Consider the following 25826-nt stretch of genomic DNA (forward strand, 5'->3'; position numbering starts at 1 on the left):
GAAGGACAACAATCTTAGCTTATCCAATCTAACCAAGCAAGGGAAACTCCTCCTGCCTGGGGCCATTCTTAGAAGTCTTTTCCCTTTCCTTTCGAAAGCCATCATGCCCTTTCTAAAATGTGGCACTCACAACTGGACTTAAATCACGACATGAGGCCTAACTAGTATTTTTTAAATGTTTGTTGTATGTTCTTTCTTTTTGTACTCTATGCCTCTATTTATACAAACCATTTGTAATTTCAAAGAAAAGTCATTGGACTCAAAAATTTAACTGTTTTCCCTCTCCACAGATGCTGCCAGACTGTGTTTTTTGTTTTTATTTCAGATTTCCAGCATCCACTGTATTTTGCTTTCACTATTATGTCTTTTTAAACAACTTCCTCAACCTGCCCTGCCCACTTCAATGATTTGTGCACATATGCCCCCAAGATTTCTGGACCCAGTTTAGGCTAATGCCCTTTGCTTTATATTGCCTTTCCTCCTTCCTGTTCAAATATATTACTTTGCATCCCTCTGCATTAAAATGCATTTTCCACTTCTCTGCCCATTCCACCTACCCATGTCTTCTTTAAATCAATCATTGTTCTCTTCACAGTTCATAATATTTACAGGGTTTTGCACCATCTGTAAATTTTGGCATTGTGCCCTGTACATCTAAGTTTAGGTCGTCACTGTATAATCAAGTAAAGCAATGGTCCTCGTATCAACTCCTGGGAAATCTTACTCTGTACCTTTCTCTATTCTGAAAAGCAAACTTGCAGTACTACTGTTTCCTGTCGCCCAGCCAAGGTTGTATCCATGCTGTCACTGGCTCTTTTATTCCATGGGTCTCACGATCACAATGATTGAAATGAAGAGAGAAAGCAAGCTTATGATAAGTGTCAGGCTCAGAGACAAACTGAATATAGGAAGTTCAAAGGAGAACTGAAAACGGAAATAAGAGGGACAGAGGAGATACACACTAGATTTAGCAGGTTATTTTAAAAAGGAACTTGGACATATTTTATTATGTATAAGTAGTTCAAGGAAGGATGGAGTTTGATATTGGTCCAAAAGAGAGATCGCTTCATAATTCACTAGGTCAGTCCCATCTAGAGTATGATTTTTTTTTCCCCTGAATGCTGTACTTGGGGAACAACACAGAGAGGGTGCAAAAAAGATTTATCAAAATGGTACCAAGGATGGACAGACATCAGTTATATAGAGAGACCAGTGTAGCTGGTGGTCCTTGGAGCTGAGCCATGTTAAGGGGAGATTTACTGCAAGTCTTCAAAATCACAAAATGAGTTTTTTGGTTGCTAAATGCAAGAAAAATTAATAACATAACTCAGTTTCACACATGTTATCAGTAAGAGGCATATTCAGAAAAAGGTAAGTCTTAAAAAATATTACTGATCAATCTTAGAGTTCCCTAAAGAATAGATGATGGGACGTGGTGGCTGTTAAGTTGAGTGATTCAGCTTGCAATGATGTTGGTAGATGACCAATTGATTTTGAGGTGCTTGATTTTGCAGGTCAGCAGAAAAGCCTTTGTCCTATTTGCTTTTGATGTACACATGTTGGTGTTGGACTGGGGTGGACAAGACCAGAAGTGACATGATACCAGGTTATAGTTCAACAGGCTTGTTTGAAATGACAAGCTTTCGGACCGCTGCTCCTTCATTAGGTGAAGTGATTTGAAGGTGAAGGTGGAGCAGTGCTCCAAAAGCATATGATTTCAAATAAACCTGTTGGACTATAACCTGGTGTCGTGTCACTTCTGATATATTTTGACTGTGATTTTGTTTACTTTCTGGCTACCAACAAAGAGTGAGAGACTTTCTTCCTTTTTACCTGCAGCACAAGAATAACTAGGGTTTTCTCAACTGTGACCTTCATTACTGGCATCATTCTTGTGAATTTCCGCTAGACCGCCTCCAAGGCTAGCACATCCTACATCAGATACAGGACCCAAAACTGGGCCAAAAATATTCCACATATGGTCTGACCAGAGCCTTGTATAGCCTCAGCAGTACGTCCTCTTGTATTCTAACCCTCTCAAAATGATTGCTAACATTGTATTTGCCTTCCTAACTGCCAACTGAACCTGCACGTTAACTTAATAAAATCCTGAACTAGGATTCCTAAGTCCCTTTGTGTTTCAGATTTTTGAAGCCTTTCCCCATTTAGAAAATAGTCAACACCTTTATTCTACCTACAAAAGTGCATAACCTCACACTTTCCCATGTTGTGTTCTATCTGCCTTTTCTTTGCAAACTCTCCTAGCCTGTCCATCTGCAGCCCCCCGCTTCCTCAATATTACCTGTTTCTCCCCTTATCTCTGTCGTCCATTCTTTTATCCAGATTATTAATGTAAAATATGAACAGTTATGGCCCCAACGTTGAACCCTGTGGAACTCCACTAGTCACTGGATGCTATCCTGTCAAAGACCCCTTTATTCCCCATTCTCTGCCTTCTGCCAGTCAGCCAAGCTTCTATCCATGCCAGTGCCTTGCCCCTAACACCATGGGCTGTAATCTTATTTAGCAGCCTCGTGTATAGCACCTTGTCAAAGGCCTTCTGGAAAGTCGATCACGTCCGCTGGCTCTCCTTTGTCGAACTTGCTCAGTACCTCCGCAGAGAATTCCATCAGATTTGTTAGGTGTGACTTTCCCTTGATGAAGCTGTGCTGACTTAGACCTATTTTACTGTGCCCTCCAAGTACTCTGTACTCTCATCCATGATAATAGACTCTTTCAATCTTACTAACGACCGAGGTCAGGCTAACTGGCCTATAGTTTCCTGTCTTCTGCCTCCTTCCCTTTCTAAACAGGTGTGTTACATTAGCATTTTCCTGTCCTCCGGGACTTTCTCTGATTCCTGAAGGATCACCACCAATGACCCCACAACCTTCTCAGCTATGTCCTTCAGAACCCTGGGGTTCTGTAACGTGAATGCAACAGTTCTTACCTGATTGTGCTCCTACTGACCGTTACTTGAACAAATGAAACATTTAGAATTTCTCTTTTGGACTTGTCCTGCTAATAGAATTGGCTGTTTCTATTTCATAGCAGTGATTGTAGTTCTGTATTATTTGTTTGCCTGTAAAGTACTTTGAAATGCCCTGAGGCTGTGGAAGACGCTACATAATTATAAGATTTTTTTTCTTTGAGCTGTTGTTTAGAATGGTCTCTGGCAGTCCCACAGTCTTTTAATATTTCACTGTGTTCTCTACTGTTTTGTCACACACAGGCAAACAGAACACCATAACCCAAGGCTTTTCTTCTAAGTAGGACACAACTCATAAATTCAACATTATTGAAGTGACAAAAGGCACTCTCACTGAGTATAATAAATGGGGGCGGGGTGGGGCGGCGTGCAGGGTAAAGGAACATAAGCTATTTAGTCTGTTAGCATGCAATCCTATGTAATACGTGAAAAGGACATGGATAAGACAGAGCAGCACGGTGCCTCAGTGGTTAGCACTGCTGCGTCACAGAGCCAGGGACCCAGGTTTGATTCCACCCTCAGGCTGTATGGAGTTTGTACGTTCTCCCCGTGTCTGTGTGGGCTTCCTCCGGGTGCTCTGCTTTCCTCCCATAGTCCAAAGATGTGCAGGTTAGGTGGATTGGCCATGGGAAATTGCCCATAGTATCCAAGGATGTGCAGGCTAGGTGGATTGGCCATGGGAAATGCAAGGTTACAAGGATAGGGTAGGGGAGTGGGTCTGGGTGGGATGCTGTTGGGAGTTTTTGGTGTGGACTTGATGGGCTGAATGGCCTGCTTCTACACTGTAAGGATTCTAAGAAGATTTTTTTTTTTAGTTCCCTGAATAAAGCTTTATGACATTTCATTCTGTCCTGTTCTGCTATTCACTCATTCTGTTTAATTTCGCTCTATTTTTACCTGTTTGAAACATTTCGCCGGGACGGATTATAAATGATATTTTATTGATACCAGTTATTTAAGCCTCCTTGCAGCTTTTAAAGACTGACATTGCTGTCCAGTTTTGCTCATGAGAGCTGGTTGTGATTAGGGAGTTCTGAACTCTGTACAGAGGAAACATTGTATTATTTTTCCACATCCTGTAAGGAATCGTAACCACCTATATTAAATGAGAGCTCACTTTAAAACCTAAACAATTATTTCTGCCTCCCATTTGCCTATGGTAAGCAACGTGACATGCATGAAATGATAGAGTGATGGCAAGAAAAGGACAGATTGTTCCCAATTTGACAGAATGTACGGCTTCATCCAGCCTTGCTGCTGAAGTGCTTATATTGAAACCTTTTGGACAATTGAAGGTAGCTTATCAGAAAAGGTTGCCTAACAGTTTGTGTGCTGCTTCATTTATTTGAGATACTCTATCAACGTGGCATTCTGTTTCTTATCTGAAATCTTCCTCTTCTGTCGTCTGTGTGGTGAATGTCAACAAGTTATTGCCTAGCTGTGCTTTGCAGTGCACTGAACCATAGCAATTTGGTAAATGCTGAGGAATCAGGGTTTATTCAGTTTCTAGCTTAGATAATGACAATTTTTCTGTCCATTATGAACTTAATGCAAAAAAGCAATTTCAAAAATGTAATTTCATCCAGGATTCTCTCATTTGTATTGTTTAGTTTGGTGACACAATCAGCAAATACTTTTTTGGTGGCGGTGGGGGGGTTGTGGGCAGAAAAAGCACCTTTGTATTAATTTGGTACGTACATTTTTCCACGCGGTTTCGCAATTTACATGAAAGATCACAACTTATTGTAAGTTATTTCGTGCATATCACAAACATGTCGAGCTGTGTCTTATGCATTGTGCGTCAGCCCCAAATTGACTGGAACTAAAGCTCATTTTCTGAAATATTAGTTTATTATTTACTGTATAGTTGCAGATTGATTTGCTTTTTGCTCTGAAAGAGTCGTTCTCACACCCATTTTCTCTCTTATTCCAGATTCCAGAGTTGAAGGTTTTTTCCTTCTAGATAAGTATCCTCCTACGTTTATACTTAGTCTCCTGTACCTCTTTGTGGTCTGGGCTGGGCCGAAGTACATGCAGAACAAAGCACCTCTATCCTCTAGGGGAATACTAGTGGTCTATAACATTGGATTAACGCTCCTTTCCTTATATATGTTTTGTGAGGTGAGAAATATAAACATTTTGTCAGCTTTTATGAATTAATCTGTTACTTCTAACCCCCACAGATATTTACCCCATGTATTGCTTTCTCTACCTTTTGTGGTTCAGCAGTTTCTTATGATTATCTGTTTTTTTGATTAAAAACAACTTGGAGACAACTGAGGCAGTTGGCCTGGTTCTAAGCCATAGGGTCAGGCCCTTGGGACAGTGCCATCTTCGTGTAGCCTTTGATTGATTTGTGCACTCTGCCAAGGATCTAGGAGACAGGGAGGGAAATGAAAATCAGAAATTGGGCTCTCATTTCTCATCGTGAGGCAGTAACGCAGTTGGAAAGTGAAAATGTGGGTACTGGATAGTTTTAAGATCCAGCTCAGCTGTAATGCTTTTGAGAATGGTTAGCCCATTGCACTCACAGCTTTGCTATGAAGAATGAGCCCCCATGCAAGATATCAGTAACGTGCTGGTGTGAGTTACTACCTTTGGGAACAAAGAGTGAAGGAGTGAAAATTCGATAAGTGCAATCAACAAAGGGTAGATTACTTTCTAATACTGCATTTCTCCCTGTTATTGCACATTATATAGCTGTGAAATGTACTTTTAAGATGATTATCATTGCTCAGACCTTTTGAGTATAGGAGTTGGGATGCCATGTTGAGCTTGTACAGGACATTGGCGAAGCCCTCTTCTGGAGTACCGTGTGCAGTTCTGGTTACCCTGTTATAGGAAAATTATTATTAAACCAGAGAGGGTTCAGAAAAGATTTACCAGAACATTGCCAGGAATGGAGCGTTTGAGTTATAAGAAGTTGGATTGGCTGGGACTTTTTTCACTGGAGTATAGGAGATTGAGGGGTGACCTTACTGAGGTACAAAAAAACATGAGGGATGTAGATAAGGTGAATGACAAGGATCTTTATCCCTAGGATGGGGGAGTTCAAAACAAGGGTCATATTTTTAAGGTGAAAGGAGAAAGATTTCAAAAGGACATGAGGGGCAACTATTTTACACAGAGAGTGATTCGTATGTGGAATGCACAGCCAGAGAAAGTGGTGAATGCAGGTACAGTTACAACTTCTAAAAAACATTTGGATAAGTTCATGAGTAGGAAAGATTTGGAGGGATATAGGCCAAGCGTAGGCAGGTGGGGACTAGTTTAATTTGGGAACATGGTCAATGTGGACTGGTTGGACCGAAGGGTCTGTTTCCAAGCTGTATGACTGATTCTATTAGGCAAGATTATACAAAGAACTAATCATGCTTACACTGAGTAGTTTGCTTGCCTTGTTTGCATGTGTTCAGGATATCTTTTTTTTCCAGTTTAATCATTTTTAAAATTCATTGTGTAGATGCAACTTTAATTTGTCTTCCTCAACTGGTCTGTGAGTGGTTAAGCATTTATATTACCCTGATTCAGCTGAAACAGTACTGACCTTCTATGATGCAACATCTGAGCACTGGCTATTTTTTTGTTAAATCCCCTGTAATCATTTTAATTCCCCTTGATTTATCATTGTACACTGTACTCAGCTGCTGAGGAAATAAATGAAACTGAATAGCTAGAGAGAAAACACAAGAAAATACAAAAGAAGAAAAGGTTATTTCCTGCAAGCCTGTCTTCTGTAGACTGTGTGTACAAAAAGAAACGTTTTGCAGTTTACCCTATCTTCCAAAAAAAAAACTCAAAACTCTAGGCATGCAGTGAATCACTTTGAAGAGCCTGACACTTACTGTGTATGTAAATGTGATAGCCATTTTCAGTACAGAAAGATCCCCAGACATTAAAGAATTATTGCATCTTGTTTTGATAGCTATTGAAGAAATGGCTATCAGGGCACCTGCAATTGTTTTTGCACAGTCATACAGCACAGAAACAGACCCTTCAGTCCAACTCATCCATGCCAGTTAGGCTTCCCAAACCAAACTAGTCCCATTGCCTGCATTTGGCCCATAGCCCTCTAAACCTTAATATTCTTTTAAGTAGTGTCCATCTGACTGTGTGGCTCTCCTACGGCACTGAGCTGTAGAGTTTATCTAGATTGTGTGTTCAAATGCTTGAACCTCCACCTTTTCTTTTGCGTCTCAGATGGTTTTAATTGAGATGCATTTATTCAACCTCCTCAGAGATGGCTCTTCACTACTGCTCCAGCCCTTGTCCACACAAAAGAATAAAGCGACACTTTGAGGCATCCAATTACCTTTCCAGTTCTTCAACACATTGGTTTACTTTTGAAGGGAGGGGTTTCTCGATGTCTTACTGTCTTCAGGAACTTCACTTGATCCAAATAATCATATGTCCCCTTGAGATGAATTCCAGTAAATGATTCATGAGAATTTTTAGGATCAGATTTTAATGAGGACTTAAAGCCCTGGTGCTTTTTTTTTGGTGTTTTTTTTTCCAGTTTTCGTCTTGAGCATCTGAAAACCAGGAGAATGAAAAAAATACTTGACAAAAATAGAGCAAATTTGAAGAAAGTTAATGAAAATCTGTTTTGTTTTATATTGAACAAATGTAGAGAAAGCAAACAAGGGAACAACAGACACCATAAATCGAAGACAAGCTGTCAATGTTTGTATGGTTTGACTAAGTGATTGACCTAAGTTAAAATTTTCAATTAGACAGTAATTCAGGGCATTTTGAATTCTGTATTGATTATTCAATTTCCTGAAGTGACACGATGCGATAAAATGTTTTTATCTCTGCAATTTGGCACTGAAGCCATTCTGAAACGCACATACATTGCGCCCTTGATATCATTATATACCTCACAACTATGATCACACAGCAATGATAACATGTACACTGGTGTGAGATGGTGTTCATCATACCACTGATGTCCCATAATCATCACACCAGTGACATCCCCTGTTTGTTGCATCAGTGATAGATAACCTGTGATCATCATACCAGTGATATTCCCTGTTCATTAAACCAGTGATGTCTGTATTCATTATATTGGTGGTATCATATGTTTATCACACCACTGACAAAATGCCCATATTACATCAGAGGTATTACAGTGTAGTTGATGCTGTTGCTAATTTAGTCTGTACCTTCGTGACATCAGTGATGTTATCATGTACATCACTTGCTGATGTCATGAGAGTGCTGAATGTGCATCTTCAGATCCATCAGAAGGTAAATGCTGATCAAAGGTCAAAATTGGTTAAAAAGAATATTCACTAATGCAGTAGCTTGAAGCAATCTGGTAACTTATTGATGGAAATATTGATTATAGTTTTTTTAGTGATTTCCAGTGCTCAGTCTTGTTGACACCAGCTTCATTTTAACTGGATTCGTCCAGTAAACACATTCAGGACTGATCTGATTGATCTTGGTGATTCTGTGCTGAAATGTCAATCATCCTATTGCCCAGATTGTTCATGAGTTGCAGACCCCTGCCCAGACACGGATGACCAAAGGAACGACATGGACAATGTGCAAATGATGGGAAACAATAAGAACATGTTAAATTGATTATAAATTAATAATTATCAATACACAAAAGGATTTGTTTAATTAACATTAAACAATTGTTTAATTAGCATTATTGTTTAATTAATGATTCACTTAGAACTAAGCTCATATGTTGGACACGTGGTGGAGGTTCCTTGGCTTCCTTTGTACCTATGTCCAGTGTAAGTGGAAATTGCTTTTGAATTTTGGTACATTTTATGAATCATTGGGAGTAATGTGATGCCAATTTCTCCAGATGTTTTCACATTCAGTTGAAACGTACGAATAATGAAAGCTACGGTAAGACATGAAGACACAACCTAGACCTTGTTTGTTGTGCATATTTATGAATTTTCAGATATAAATATGATATAAAACAATGTGCTGGAGCAATTGGGTGGAACTAAAATGTAGCTGTCAAGTGACTGGAGCAATTTGGATCATGTTACGTTCTTTTAATAAAATATGAATCCCCCTACCCAGCTGTGACTGTTGCTCTGTGTTTCTGAATGATTGTACAAGTCTTGTAACTACTTCTATGTTGTTACGATGGGTGGTAGAGGTGCAGTGAATTTCCACTTACTCAGCCTGTAGCTAGAAGAATAAAACATACCACTTGTCCCTCACTGCTGGAAGAGCTGAGTTGGAGAATCACCTCCTTATGCATGCTTGAATGTTTTGTCGCCCGTCCCTCTTACAATTTCTTGTTGCATTCTGTCTAAAGTTGCCAATTGCGAGCTATTACTGTGACCAGTGAGCCACCTGAGTTATCAGTGCTGTTGTCCATGCAGTGAACTATGTCATCACCTCACTGACCTTGTCCACGTCCTAGGAGCTGTCCTTGAGAGGCTACATGCCTGTTGGTTTTTCTCAGTCAATGCATTTCCAGTGGCAGCTTGCCTCTCTGGCTTCACCTCTACCCCCATACAGTTCTCCCCATCCTCTGATATCCCGACATGCTCAAGACTTTAAAATTCATTCCCTTCCCTTCATCGCTGACATGCTGCCTTTTGTTAATATGATCGGTTTCCACACGTGCGCTGACATTGCCCATATCTCTGCCTCAACACCACCTGACCATTCTGAATGGATGAGGAACTGCAGTTATCAGGAGAGACTGGAAGAGTTAACATTGTTTGTCCTTACAGTTTAGGAGTTTCACTGGAGATTTAACATGTGTTCAGATTTAGGAAGGGTCTTGATAGAGCAGTTAGGAAGACACATCTTTAAGTGGATGGACAAAAAGGTCAGAAAGAGATGAGGATTTTATTTTCACGAAGCTAACGCAGTCACGATGGGACGAATGACCTCCTCTGTGGAATGATTCAATGGTGGGAATCTCATTGGTTTCAGGGCTGTTGTATTGTGCCAGGGTGAGCCTGCTAAATGACTTGCAGATCAGGTATTGGCAAACTTTTGCCTGGAATGAAGATATCGGGATGGAGTTAGGGGCGGGGACAGTGGGGTACCAGCCTGTGGAGAGCTGCTGACCCAATATTGATTGGTGGCTCTGGCATTCAGCAGCACCACGGAGAATGCCCAGAACACCCCTGGAATCCCAGAATCACGGACCGACCTAGGATGAAGGAGTGTGCTTTGTTGGGGGGATGAGGCTGGAATGATTCTGTGGTTGGTGTCACAGTGGAGGGGAGAGGGTGAGGTGACATAGGAGATAGAACCAAGAGCAGGAAAATTGCTCCCAAGAGGCACTTCAGTCAGCCGCAGATTGCCTTCGATCAAAGGCAATATGGCAACAGACCATCTTATAGAATCATACAGTTATACAGCAGGGAAACAGACCCTTCGGTCCAACTCATCCATGCCGATCAGATATCCCAATCTGACCTAGTCCCATTTGCCAGCATTTAACCCATATCCCTGTCAACCATTCCGATTCATGTATCCATCCAGATGCCTTTTAAATGTTGTAATTGTACTCACTCCCACCACTTCCTCTGGCAGCTCATTCCATACACACACCACCCTGAGGGTGAAAAGGTTACCCCTTGGGTCCTTGTTAAATTTTTCCCCTCTCCCCTTAAACCTATGCCCTCTAGTTTTGGACTTCCCCAACCCTAAAAAAAAACCTTGGCTATTCACCCTGTCCATGCCCCTCATGATTTTATAATGAAGCTTAATCCTACTGACAGCAGGTTGAAACCCTTAAGTGGTTCTTAATTGGCCAGAGCAGCTTACCAACATCAAGTTATGATTGAGTTGCTTCATGAAGACTGAAGTGAACAGCCCCTTTATAAATTCTACATCCTCGCTGGTGATTCCATCACCCTCTCCATCTTGCTTCCTACCATCTACTTTCATTTGTGAACCTCCTTTTATGAGTTATGTCCACTGAAAGCTGTGTACAGTTTGAAGTTGCTGCTCACTAAGACTTGGTGGGGAAGAAGATCTTGCTTACAAAGGGGAAGTCTGAAAACTCCCTTTCATGGCTGGGAAGAACAGGTTGCTGTGCAGGGACATCCATGCCGCATCTCGTCCCCTGGCCCATTCATAGAACATAACATGGGCACAGATTTCCTCCAAAACCCACAATTTTGAGGCCAGTGCATGACCCCTTACTCAGGCTGTCAAGTTGAGAAGGACGTACGGTAGGTTTGGGAGTTAAAATAACCCAAAAGCATGATTGATTCATTCAAAACCCATTCCTTTCTAGGTTAACATGGCATCAACGTTCCCTATTCTTTATATGGATGTCTTTTGGAGTATCCTAGCTGCAGCAATCCTAAATAAATCCAGCATGCAAATCTCCACATTCTCATTGTGCGTAATGTTTTTTTTCTGAGGATGATAGTATTTGGCAGTGAATTTGGAGGGGAATTGATTGTAGGACAGGGACTGCTATGCAGAGGACAGTGTGCACCAAATGTGGAAACGATAAGAGAAATGGTGGCTCAACCTTCAAAGATTTGTTCGTCATTTTTCATACACAAATAAGATTTTTGATCATCTTTGGGGAGGAACCGCACAGGATCATGTTCCCATTAAGAATTTCATGCCAGTTTCCAGGTACCCCTCTCACCTTCAGCCACAGATGCAACAGCTCATTCTGGTGGTACCCTCCTGAGTTTTTTTTCTGTAGCACGCCATGAGGACTTCCCCCTAGTACTGGTTTCTGACCCTACGCTGAGGTTTCAAGATCTAATTTGAATGTTGTGGAGAGACTTTTAACTGTTCACTGGGAAATTGTAATGTGTAGGTATAGTCCATGGGAGATTGGATTGTCCCTAGGGCCTGTTAAGAGACAGGGAGTTTGCTGGGACAATTTGCAGTTCCTTGTTCAAATGTTTATTTTGTACGGAATGGATCATTTACTTTTACCCTTTGAAATAAACCCTTTTCTTTGTTAATCCTGTGAGAAAAGCCACCAGTAACTACAAAATAAGTCTGTGTTTATTTTCTCAGTTGGTCAGAGGTGTTTGGGATGGAGGATACAGTATTTTCTGTCAGAACACACACAACGCTGGTGAAGCAGACCTGAAGGTAATGTCTCATATGTTTGTACTTTACAAGGACAGAATTGTTGCTGGATTAACAACTTGGTAAAATCCTCAGCCTTTCACATTTACCACAAATACTATTTGCACTAAACAGTGATGTAAGGATCTAGCAGGTTTGCAAGTGCTTTTTTTTTTCCCCAATTGTTTTCTGTCTTTGATGCTCTGTGACAAAATAACTGGATGTAACTGTGTTGAATAAAGTCTGTATTTGCCTGATAACCAGAGAATTGTGAATGCCCAAAGCCAAGCCCAAGATTGTAACCTTTTGAAAGCATGTTAGTGTCTCCATTTTGCAATCTCAGAGAAAGCAGTATTTTCTTGATGTCCTTGGGTAGACCATGTCACAAGGACATAACCAGCTGCCAAGTCAGCATAAGTGGTTACTGATTTTTATTACGATGGCTAAATTGTGATGTGCCTTCTCTGTTTAAGGTTTCATGGTCACAGGGAAGGTAAAAATCGTGAATTTAATCTGAACCCGATACGAAATTATGTTGAAATTTTATCTACTCGTTTTCATTTTACACTGATATGATCTCATAGTGAAAGTGCAAGTTTCATCTTTGCCCACAAAAATCTAATGCCTTCCAATTGAATTCCCCACCTCTGTAACTTAGCAATGGGTTTCTCTTGTTTGTTATAGAAAGCAGATCCAGCCTGAAAAATATAACTCGCCAAGAAAGACACTTTATATATGGGACAATTTTTTTAAAAAAATCAGTCCCTTGGCTTGATTAATTGAAAGCAGAAATAAATATTTATGTACAACATGATGGGGTTTTCAGTCCATTTTTATGTTTGAATTCCCGTAAAAGTCTAGATGTTACTCTAGTCATTAAGCCTAACTTGTGCATTAAGATTCTGTCTTGCAAAACAATCTCAGTTGTGTCAAGTAACAATGAATCCACTTCCCCTCCCCTGCCTTTATCGCCCTTTCCAAAAATGCTCCTTGCATCAAATCAGTGCTCAGTTTTCAAACAGAATAGCCATTAATCAGCTTGCTAAAATGTTGATAATTGCCTTTTTTAAGGCACTTTAAGCATAATTGCCTACTTCGTAAGTGCATTGTGCATTTATACATGGGAATTTTACTTTTGTGTGACTAAGTGGATAAAGTAATTGAAAGTTTATTTTAGTTTGGTTTACAATGGTGCCGTAAGAAGTAGGGAACAGAAGTAGGCCATTCAGTGAGATCGTGGCTAAGTTGATAATGCTCAACTCCACTTGGTTGCCTTTTTCTCAGAATCCTTGATTCCCTTACTGTTTAAAAGTCTGTCTGTCTCGGCCTTGAATATACTTAACAGCACAGTTTTCATAGTCCTGTGAAAAGGAATTCCACAGTTTCACTCTCTCTTCTGAGAGAAGAAATTCCTCCTCATCTCTGTTCTAACTGTGCAATCCTTTATTGTAAGATAATACTCTCTGGTTCTGGACTCTGTCACAAGGAAGAAACAACCTCTCTACATCTACCTCTCAACCCCCCTAAGAATTTTGTATGTTTAATTAAGTCCGCTCTCATTCTCCAGGCTCAAACCACACAATCTCCCTTCATTATAAAATCTCTCCACACCCAGGATCAACCAAGTGAGCCTTTATCTATACTGCCTCCGATGCCAGTATATCTTCCCTTAGATAAGAGGACCAAAACTATTTTCAGTATTCCAGCTTTGGCCTGATGAGTGTCTTGAATATTTCAGAAAGACCTCACTGTTTTTTGTGCTCCATTCCCTTCGATATAAAGGTCAACATCCCATTTGCCTTCCCTGGTACCTGCTGAATTTGCATGCTAACTTCCTGTTATTTATGTGCAAGGACTCCTGAATCCCTCTGTGCTGTAGCTTTCTGCAGTCTTTCTCCATTTAAATAATATTCATCTCCTGTATTCTTCCTGCCAAATTTTCTCACGTCGTATTCCATCTGCAAGTTTTTGCTCATTCACTTAGCTTGTTTATATCCCTGTGCAGAATCTTTTCGTGTCATCTTGACCGTTTGTCTTGCAACCTATTTTTATGTCATTCACAAACTTGCTGATAGTATCAGCGATAGTAAGAATTGCCGATGCTGGAGTCCGAGATAACACAGTATGGAGCTAGAGGAACACAGCAGGCCAGGCAGCATCAGAGGAGCAGGAAAGCTGACGTTTTGGGTTGGGACCCTTCTTCAGAATCACATGCTGATAGTGTGTTCATTTTCCTCATCCAAGTCATTTAATATATTTTGTGAATAATTGTCGCCCAGCACTGATATCTAGGGCACTCCACTCGTTCCAATTGCCAACCTGATAATGCTCCTCTTTTCCCCACTCCCCGCCTTCTGTTAGATAGTCAATTCTTTATCCATGCTACTACCTCCAACACCAGGGGCTCTAATTTTATTAAGCAGCCTAATGTATGGCACCTTATCAAACGCCCAAATATATTACATCCATTGTTTCCCCTTTAACAAAACTGCTTGTTATCTCCTCAAAGAATTCTAATAAATCTTTGAGGCATGATTTCCTTTTATGAAGCTGTGCTGACCCTTTGTCCTATTATATATTTCTAAATGCTTGGCTGCTACATTCTTGGCAATAGACTCGAACATTTGCCCAATGCTGAGCTAACTGGACTGTTTTTTTTTTTGAACCCCCTCCCTTTTGAATGAGGGTGTTACATTGGCGGCTTTCCAGTCCTCTGGATTTTTCCAGAATCTAATAATTATTTAATGCCAGTGCATCCACTATCTTTGTAGCTACTTCCTTTAATATCTTAGGATGCATCCCATCAGGTCTAGGGGACTTACAATCACAGAATTCCTACAGTGTGGAAGCAGGCCATTTGGCCCATCAAGTCCATACTGACCCTTGAAGAGCATCTCATCCCCCACCCTACCCCTGTAACATTGCATTTCCCATGGCTAATCCACCTAATCTGCTCATCCTGGACACTGGGCAATTTAGCATGGCTAATCCACCTAACCTGCACATCTTTGGACTGTGACCGGAAACCAGAGCACCCGGAGGAAACCCACGCAGACGCAGAGATTGTGCAAATTCCACACAGACAGTTGCCAAGGCTGGAAGCAAACCCGTGTCCGTGGCTCTGAGAGGTAACAGTGCTAACCATTGTGCCACCCCTCCTCATTGGTTGTTAGCCCCATTAGTTTCCCTAGCACTTTTTTTCGAGCAACAGTCATTGTATTTATTATAGAAGAGATTGAGAGGGTACGTGATTGAGATGTATAAAATTATGAACGGCATGGATCAAGTAGACAGAAAAAAAAACTTCTCCCCTTGATGGTGACCAGAGTGCATTGACTTAAGATAAGGGACAGAAAGCTTAGTTAGAGGACATGTGAGAAAAAAGCTTGTTCACCCAGATGGTGGTGGGAATCTAGAACTCAAAGGTGATAGAGGTAATATATAAGAGGTATTTAGATGTGCAGTTGCGATACAAGATTATCAGCCAAGTGTTGGAAAATGGGATTAGAATAATTAGGTGGTTGTTTTTGACTGGCACGGGTTCAGTGGGCCAAAGGGCCTTTTTCTGTGCTGTAGGTTCCTGAGACTCTATTTTCTCTCTTCCTTTTGCTCCTTGAGTATTATTACACTCTATCGTCTGAGTGAAGATATCCCCGAGGGGTTCATAGAATCCCTACAGTGTGGAAACAGGCCCTTCGGCCCAACAAGTCCACACCGACCCTCAGAGCCCCCACCCAAACCCATTCACCTATAACCCACCTAATCTACACATCCCTGAACACTACGGGCAATTCAGCATGGCCAATCCACCTAGCCTGCACATCTTTGGACTGTGGGAGGAAACTCCACATAGACAGTCGCCCAAGGCTGGAATTGAACCCGGGTCCCTGGTGCTGTAAGGCAGCAGTGCTAACCACTGTGCCACCGTGCCGTAGGGCTGGAGGTGATTAAAGAGGTAGGAAGGGATGAGAATTTAAAAATCAGGCCATTGCTTCACCAGGAGGCACTGGAGGAGATGTATGGGGCAGTGGTCGGTGAACAGGACTTGGGCCAGTAAAGACTGGCCCAGGCTGTTCAGGAGGGAGTTCTAGGTTATTGAGACAGCAACCCTGGAGGAATGGCAGTATATTTCCAAGTCAGGATAATGTGTGACTTTGGGGTGAATGTGCAGCTGGTGATGTTCCTGTGTACCTGTTGCCCTTGTTCTTCTAGATGGCAGAAGTTGGATCAGATAACAGCAGCAGATTGCCTTCCCTGAGGGGCATTAGTGAATCAAACAGTTTTCATGACAGTCCATTAGTTTCATGGCCAGCATTACTGGGATTAAGTTATTCATTCCAGATTTAGGTAAGTAGGTTTCTATAAAGCTGATAGCATAATGCACTTCAGGACCAGCTCTTTTCTGTATTGATCCTTCCCGTTTATCTTATTGACTTCCTTTTTCTCTATTGTAGCGCCAATACCCTTGTTAACTTCCTCATAATTGATTGTCACGGGTAAGCTGTTCTGTATAAATAAAAACTGAAAGAACTGTGGATGCTGTAAATCAAGAACAAAAACAAAGTTGCTGGAAAAGATCAGCAGGTCTGGCAGCATCTGTGAAGGAAAAAGAAGAGTTTAACGTTTCAGTTCCGGTGACCCTTCCACGGAACTGGGAAACACTGTTCTGAGGAAGGGTCACCGGACCCAAAACGTTAACTCTTTTTTTTCCCTCATAGATGCTGCCAGACCTGCTGAGCTTTTCCAGCAACTTTGTTTTTGAAGCTGTTCTGCATAATCAGTTTGTCAGAGCCGAGTTCTTTTCATTTCCGTTTTTGGCAAGCGCCCACCTGTTTTTGACAGCTGTCTCTGTAGCATATTAGCTATTTTGGTGGATTATTTTCAAGTCTGACCTCTTCTTGCAGAGACCCTCCCAGGTTCAGAAGGCTTGCTGTCACCATCTTTCCTCTCTCAGCTATACCCTACCATGTGAAGTGAGTCAGTCATTCAGGGAGGGGTGCGAGGGACCTGTGTCACAACCTGCTTCTGCCAGCTAATTAGAGAGGGGTCTGAAAATTAAATTTCACATTTCCTTCACCCTATGCTCCTCCCAGGATGTTATTGGCACAGTTTGAAAGACTGGCTTATGCTGTAGAAACGCTGTCCAGTACTTGCTGTTCCATCATGCAGATATCACATTGTACAATATGACATGAGAGCTTTATTATCCAGTTAAAACACAGGTAATGCTAATTTGGATTTACGTTAAGAGTAATTTCTAGGTTGTAGGTGTATATAATCTTTGGGCGGCTCAGTGATCAGTATTGCTGCCTCACAGCACTGGGAACCCAGGTTCAATTCCACCCTCGGGTGACTGTCTGTGTGGAGTTTGCACATTCTCCCCGTGTCTGCTTGGGTTTTCTCCGGGTACTCTGGTTTCCTTCATAGCCTAAAGATGTGCAGGTTAGGTGGATTGGCCATGCTAAATTGCCCGTAGTGTTCAGGGATGTGTAGGTTCAGTGGATTAGCCTTGGGAAATGCAGGGTTATAGGGCGAGTCTGTGTGGGATGCTCTTCAGAGCTGGTGTGGACTTGTTGGGCTAAATGGCCTGTCTTCACACTGTAGGAACGCTATGGATTCCATGAGTATAATCTGGATTAAATTTAACTGTTGGTTTTAAGGCCTGGGTTCATTACTGGAAAATTGTCCAAGTAGCTTTTGGCTTTATCGCCATTTAAATATAACAGGATAAACCACATGTTGGTGCAATCATATAATGCACAAGATTGTTGACAAGCTTACAGCACAGAAAGGCTGTGGTTAAATACCCGCAGTGGCACAAAATTACCCCTTTTAATGATTTCAATGCTGGCTTTTGAATTGATGCTGAGGGCCACAAAAACATCTTGTGGATTTTTGCGCGTTGCTGTGGGGTCCACATCAGTTCCACATCCAAAATCTAGAGCTTCCAAAGTGAGCCTCTTTTTTGTTCATTCTTCAAAATGTATGTCTGCCATGATCTGTTTGTAGTCAAAATACTTTTGATCTCATTTGAAATTCTTGTGCAATCAAACTGACCTGTCCTAACATGGTAAAGAATGGAAGAAAATATTTATTTTTTATTCACTACTACTGAACCCTTCCACCTACTGTCCTCTTTGAAGCACTGGAATTTCCAGATGGCACAATGACAGTTGTCTCATGATGTTTTACAGCCTACTTCATCAAATGAATTGATGGACTTCTAGACCTTGTGCAGGCTATTATGCAGATAGTTTTATGATGCATCGATAATAAACTACATTTCAGCATTATTCCCTCTTTTTCACAGATTATCCGTGTGCTATGGTGGTACTACTTCTCTAAAGTCATAGAGTTCATGGACACTTTTTTCTTCATTTTACGAAAGAACTACCATCAGATCACTGTTCTGCATGTCTATCACCACGCCACCATGTTCAACATCTGGTGGTTTGTTATGAACTGGGTGCCCTGTGGTCACTGTAAGAGAGATAACAGTCTTTCCTTTTTTTAGGAGATTTATTGTTTTTTCCAAAGGGCAACTAAACCTAGACTTGTTTGGACCTTTGATTTTATTCCTCTCCTCAGTGCATTAGGTTGACACTTAGGCACTGAGTTTATTTGGAACTTATTGCCACTGCATTGTGTCACTTTGTAGAGCAGAAATTTTGTGGCTTTGGCTGGAATTGGTTCATGAGCACAATGCCTCCTTACAGGCGGTAATAAAGCTTAATTTATTTCCGTGTGGTGCCCAATGTTGGACAACCTGTACATCCTTCATGAACCCTCCTACAATTGGCTCTGAACTGAATGTTTATGACCATGTTCAGTATCAAACAATGATTGGGCTTGTCCCACGTCCTGTCAAAAGGCAAACCGCTCGTAGATGGATGTTGTTGGGAAATTGAAACCAAAAAAAAAAAATTCTGAGCATTTTGGATTTAGTTGCTCTTCAAAGCTGCAGTGTTCCTTTTCAAATTGCCAGTTTTACACACTTAACAGCCAGGCATCTGTGCTTCGAAATGGCTTACTTGAAAATTACTGTTTGATAAAATTTTAATATTCTTTTGAATTGAAAACAGGCCTGCTTGAAAATGGTATGGTGCCCCCATTTAAACGTAAAGTACTAGTCACCATTACTTTTGCTTAACCCGTGGATCAGCCGGAGGTTGTTAAATTTTTTATTGCCTCTTTATGCACTTGAGGTATCTCTTGTTAAGTGAATGAAAATCCTTTAAAAGCACTTAAGATGATTAATGGACTAATTTTGCACAATTCTGACCAGTTTTGATTTGGGTCTACATAGCTCTTTGAAAGAACCAGTAGAGTACAAAAGCAGAAGCACAAAATATCCTATTCAGTCATTACTAATTTTAAATGAGAAGTGATTTTTCATGCCTAGTCACATTTACTGCTTTTCCTGTTAATTGAGAGGAGTTTGCAGACAGACCTGACAGTATGGCGAGGCCTGTCAAAATCTTGACAGTCAGCCAACAAAATATTCATCTTGACTGTTTGCGATCTTTTGTGTTCCTGTTGTGAAGGCAGTCTGGTTGGTGGTAGTACATACATAGACCTGAGAAATTAAAAACAGGCTTGAAGATTGACTCAGCTTCATAAAGACCAGATCTTTGGGAAGCTAATTCTGAAGCCTTATTCTCAAGTATTTTGATTGTTTTTGTGTTTTCCGCCATGTACTTATAAGCTTTAAATTCTAGTTTATCCAATATCCAGTTATACAAGTCGATTGTACACATGTGAACCCAATTAGGAGAAAACCCATTTTGCAGCTATGTAACCTCCTGACTGAAGGTGATTGTACGTTTTTAGGATTTAATCAGGGAAAGAGAATGCCTACTAAAATTTCTTAGTGACTTGCAAAATATAAATGCTGTACTTTTTCAAACTTAATAATGGTGACTCTTATCTACTAAATTCAGGAGGTTGAGTCTGTTTGTTGGATCCCTTTTGAAATGATTGTCTCACTGCAAACAAAGATAGCGTTTCTCAATTTTTGTATTTTTCCAGATTTTAACATCAATGTATTTTCTCACATGCATTTCGATTGTGTTCAGCTGGCACTCTTTCTTGCTTTGCAGCTTTCTTTGGGGCCACTCTCAACAGTTTCATTCATGTGTTGATGTATTCCTATTATGGGCTTTCTGCTATCCCAGCCATGCGACCTTATCTTTGGTGGAAAAAATACATTACTCAAGGACAATTGGTGAGTGTAATACTATTTAATTCAGATGCCAGAAAGTTGTGAGTAACCTCAAATTTTCAACAGAAACATACAAAATTAAGAAGGGAATAGAAAAGATAGATGCAGAGAGGTTGTTTCCACAGACAGGTGAAAGTAGAACTAGAGGGCATAGCCCCGAAATAAGGGGGAGCAGATTTAGGACTGAGTTGAGGAGGAACTTCTTCACTCAAAGGGTTGTGAATCCCTGTCCAGTGAAGCAGTTGAGGCTTCCTCGTTGAATGTTTTTAAGGCAAAGATAGATTTTTGAACAGTAAAGGAATTAAAGGTTATGGTGAGTGGGTGGGTAAGTGGACCTGAGTCCATGAAAAGATCAACCACGATCTTACTAAATGGAGGAGCAGGCTCGATGGGCCAGATGGCCTACTCCTGCTCCTACTTCTTATGTTCTTATTGTATTTTGTCTTGTGCATTTTTTTTTGCAGAGAGCTATAGTTGAATTTGTTACTTTGCACTGGAACACAAATTCTTCAGTTTTATTTTGTGCAATTATTTATCTGCAGTTTCCTTCCTCCTTACATGGTATCTGATCTCCATGCTACTATTTATGACACAGTGTACTTTCCAATTGGTAGCTGCTGTGTCCTTGACTGATCTTTACAAAATCTGTCTTATCTATGTACCAGCCCATAAAAAGATGGCAGATAACTTTGAAATGTATATGGGAAAGAGAAAGAAAAGAGAGTTCTGACAGTGCATTGCAATAATCCAAAAAAAAGGAAATAATGAGGGAAAATATTCTGTCAAAACCAGCAGGTTCGGTGGGAGATACTGTGCAGATGGAGAGAAATTTGGGACATCTTTGACTGTCAAAGTTGAAAAATGAATCTGTGAAGTTAGATATAATCTTTCAGGGGAGAGGAGGTTATGGAGTCTGAGATTTTCTGAACTGTCTATGTGTCTGTACATTTCTACAGCCCATGGTGGTTGAAGAAAGTAAGAAAGGTCATAAATGGCTTTTTAAAGCCTGCAAATCATAGGAACAACTAACGGCTGAGAGGCAAGGAGATTAGTGCTTCGAATGGGATAGTTGATGTTAGGATGTAATATAAAATGAATGTCCAGAGAAATCATAATATGTTAATATTAATATAATCATGAAATAGGCTACTATGGCGAGCGGAAGATTGGGGCTGAGAGAAAGATTGCGTATCAGACAACAGCGTTATCTTGTATTGTGTCCAGAAGACTGGAAGAGATTTTAGAAACACTGTCTCAGAAATGTAGATGTATTCACAAAGTCTTGGGGTTTATGAAACACTGAGATTTATTGAGGGGGAAAGATCTAGTTGTTAGAAAAAGAAAAAAGTTGAATCACCTTTAAAAAAAATTGAATGGATTGGAATCTCCATTTTAAATTATTGAAAATTATGTATTGATTGATGATTGACCAAGGATGGGGCTGTCAAAGGTAAGAAAGACAGGCAAAGGAAAATTTTAAAAATCGAAAGAAAGCAAGTTCTTCATTGCCTCAGCAGTGAGAACGCTATGAAGGCTGTGTGCAGTCTAAGTAAGTTGTTAAATACAGAATGGCATCATCACTAAAGGTTTGGGTAGGCTCAAACAATTAGTGAGCGAAGATCATTGATGGGGAGGAAGGGAAGAGTGTGAAAGAGAATAGAACCTTAAGGGATGCCTGAGTTAACAGAGAAAGTGACATGTAACATTAACTGCAACCCAAATGAAGGAATGAAAGAAGCAGGACAGCAATGAACAGCCTAAGCTGTTGTACCTACATTATTGTAGCTGAGTGGGTAAAGAAATGCTGAGTTGGAAAAAGACTTAACCTTACTTATGATTGAGATGTTTTTGGGACAATGCTTTTGTAATAGCAATTGAAATCAGTATATAAATATTAAGATATAAATATTAAAAAGATGAGCAAAATGCTTTAAACATAATGAACAAAGATTTAATGTAGGTACAAGTCGATGGGTCATGTAGAAGATTTTATGCTGGTGCCTAAAGAAAGACTAAAGTAAATAACTGCATATACCATTATTATGAAGTAAGTTGGACATAATGTCCAGAGTATGTATCCATCAAAATCCAGGAGTTACTGTCAGAGTTGCCCTGCATTTTTAGATTTAAGATGAGGATGGTCCTTGGACCCCAAGGACCTATCTTAGCCATCTTCTGTTCTTTATGTGCATAGTGTTCCCTGTTTGTAACCATTTGAAAACGTAGTATGCAGCACCTAGTCCTACATCTCACCTGCCTCCCTTGGCCTTTCCTAAACAATAACACTACTTGTCAGATGCCTAGTACTGGAACAGTATAAATTTTCTCCTGTGAAACATGATGTAGACGGAAGCCCCTTGCAAACTATTGTTCCCCAGCCAACCGGTTCATCCCTCTCCCTGGAGACTGTGTAATGCTGGCCAGACTGTTTACAATCTTGGTGCCATATTTGATATCAAGATGAGCTTTTAACCGCACCGCACTAACGTCACTTATTTCAACCACTGTAACATTGCTCAACACTGTCTCCTACTTCATCTCATCTGTTGCTGAAACCCTCATCCAATCTCTGTTATCTGTACAATTGAATGTTCCAATGTACTGCTGGCCCGTCTCCTTTCTTCTACCCTCTGTAAACTTGAGCTCTTCTAAAACTTTGTTGCCCACGTGCTGACTTCACCCATCATTCCTGTGACCTACATTGCCTCTCTGTTAAGCAACATATCAACTTTAAAATTCTCATCTTTATTTTCACTTCCCTCCATGGGTTTACCTCTTCAATCTCCACTAGCCCTGCTCCCATCTAATTGTGACCTCTTGAGCATCCGTGGTTTCAATCATTCAACTCAGCGACTGTCTCTCCAGCCGGCCAGGAACAGAGGCTTTTGAATTTACTTTCTTAATGTCTCTAACTCTTCCTTTCATTACTCCTCTAAGGTGCCGCTCAACACCAAACTTCTGATCAAGATTTTGGTCAGCTGTCTCAATAATACCCTGTCTAGCCCCATGACAAAGTTTGTTTAACAATGTTCCTGTGAAATGCCTCAGACCATAAAATATGTTACATGAATATAAGTAACCACAAGACTTTACAAGCAGGAGTAGGGCATTCAAACTCGTGAACTTGCTTCATCGTTCTAGATCATGACTGATCATCTATCTGAAAATTATTTCCCTGCATTAAATAATTGCTTGCCGGTGCAGAACTTAAACATTGCTAAAAAGAGACACAAAATGGAAGCTTTTCGTCTTGCACTCATTTGGGCATGGATGTAAGAAACCAAACAGCGAGAGTTAAACACCAACATACGCTGCATGAGAAAAAGCTGGATGCTGATTGGTTATAGCGTGGAAGCATGAAGATCTGTTCACGCTCAGTCTTCACCAGCTGATTAACTTCCTCAGCAGGCAGCTAGACTCTGATTGGCCAGGGCATCGCCATGGGGAAAGCAACAGAGATTAGCCATCTCCACAATGTTTTTTCTCAATGAAACAGTTCCAATGTATGCACAAACTCCTTTTGCTAACACTGTATAGGGCTGGGCATGTGAATAAATACAAATTCTAACAAATATAAATGAAACATACCAAGAGCCCAACTGATAATCTAACATTGCTTTCCAATATAATCCATAGCACAGTCTGAATTATTTAATAAATGTCATCCAATAGCAGAATTACATCCAGTATTTGACACCCTGAGTTGTATTTTCCACTTCCTTATACAGTGTGAAATGTACAGAGGGAAATGTGGGAAAGTTAAGGTAGTGTCGAATTGAAAAGCATACAATGTGGCAAAAGATTGCTGGTAAACCAGAAGGTTGGCAAAGATTTAAAATACAACAAAAGATGACCAAAAATGTAGAGGAGGAGCTTGTAAACTATCAAAGTAAAGTAGAAAGTAATATAGAGTTGTCAATAATAGCTTCTGTAAATATCTAAAAAGGAAGAGAGGCAAAAGTGAAAATAGAGCACTTAGTAAATGAGGCTGAGGAAATAATGGGAACCAGTGAATGGCAGAGCGTTCAATTAAACACATAGCATCAGCCTTCATTGTAGAAGACACTAATAGCATTCCAAAATTACTAAATAATCAAATGGCAAAGGTGATCTTAGGAAACCAACGAGGTTAAAGGCCAATTATGCTGAACAATATCCCAAACTAAACTAGTGCCACCTGCCTGCTCCTGGCTGGTATCCCTTCAAATCTTTACAGTTCATGTACTTATCCAAATGTTATAGAAGAATAGAATATGTCTTTTAGACATTGAAATTGTACCCACACCTACCACTTCTTCAGGAAGTTCATTCCACACCCTCTATGTAAAAATATTTGCCGCTCATTATGAAAATACGGAGTATGGAAGGTACGGAGAGATTTTCTTGTGAGAAATGGTTGAATAGATTGTGCTTGTACACATTAATGCACACACCACTACTGTCAGTTCGGAGGCAATATGATCCTGGTAGCACCAAAAGTCCAGGCATTAAGGAGCCACATTAAGCAGCTGAGATGCCTAGGTAACAATCCTTTAATCGAATAAGTTAACAGGTTTTACTGCCTCATGTCTGCTTACAGATGTCACGGTTCCCCTGTAGAGTGCTGCACCAGATCAGGACACTAGCTCACAGCAAATCTCCCCTTCAAAACCAGCAGAAAAGTGAATGGCAGCTTTCAGCATAGTAAGCAGCAACGGCTGACTGCAAAATCGAGTGCATTCCCTGAAATTACATTACAAAGGAGAGATTCTATTTTGTTAGTTGATGCAGGACTTTTGAGAATTAGTGTAAAGGTGGGCTAGGAAGAGAAGGAATCAAACGGAGTAGTTTTGTGCCAATCCATGAACTAAGTGAAGCAGTGAGATGAAATGTTCAGCATGCAGCAGGTTCAGATATAATTTGCGTATCATTATATGTGCTTCAGACTCCTAAGAAAGGGATGTACTGAGTACATGAGATATTTTAAGGAAGGCAGAAGCATTGGGAGTGGGAAAGAGAGAGAGATGAGAGGGGTAATTTTAACTTCTTCACTTTGGGGCTTGTCTGTGTGGAATTTGTCTGATTTTCATCCTGCAAAAAATGCACTTGTCCTCTGTCATATTATTGTGCCAAGCCTGAGAAGTGGAATATTAGCTCAGAGGTTTCACTTTATTTCAGAACATTATGATCTTCGAGAAGGATCTATTTTGAGAGTTGGGGGCGAGTCAAGGGTTAAAGTGGAGTAACCTGGGTATGGGAAGTGAGTGTCGAGGAGAAATCTGATGCTCGTTATGTGCTAATGCCATCATAAACATGCCTGAAATGTGCTCTTTGATTTCTATTTCTAGCAAATTACAAACAGATTCTTAAAGAATGCATTTTCATTTTGGCTAGGAACAACAGTCAAAGGTCAGAGATCTCTGTCTAAGATGTCTTTAGGGTACTGTAGCCTGCGCAATTTTTATTTCACCCTCTAATGACCAAGTATGGGCAGTAGTTGAAGCACTTTTGCATTGTTAGAGCTGATTGACGAAAGGTCAGCGATAGATCTATTTTGTGGTATTTAACCAAGAACTACATTGTGAATCTAAA

At 40.5% G+C, this 25826-nt stretch overlaps 1 protein-coding gene across 2 annotated transcripts in view; it reads left to right on the top strand.

The window, feature by feature from the left end:
* The window catches only part of elovl5 (ELOVL fatty acid elongase 5), a 99746-nt gene that overhangs the window by 60716 nt on the left and 13204 nt on the right, over positions 1-25826 (top strand). For both annotated transcript variants that reach the window (XM_048597159.1, XM_048597160.1), the window contains exons 3-6: positions 4923-5110; positions 11981-12058; positions 18345-18516; positions 20134-20258. In XM_048597159.1, the coding sequence (XP_048453116.1) occupies positions 4923-5110; positions 11981-12058; positions 18345-18516; positions 20134-20258 (563 nt within the window). The remainder of the gene's footprint in view (positions 1-4922; positions 5111-11980; positions 12059-18344; positions 18517-20133; positions 20259-25826) is intronic.

Source organism: Rhincodon typus, chromosome 5, assembly GCF_021869965.1.
Source record: "Rhincodon typus isolate 14 chromosome 5, sRhiTyp1.1, whole genome shotgun sequence".
Classification (NCBI taxonomy): Eukaryota; Metazoa; Chordata; class Chondrichthyes; order Orectolobiformes; family Rhincodontidae; genus Rhincodon; species Rhincodon typus.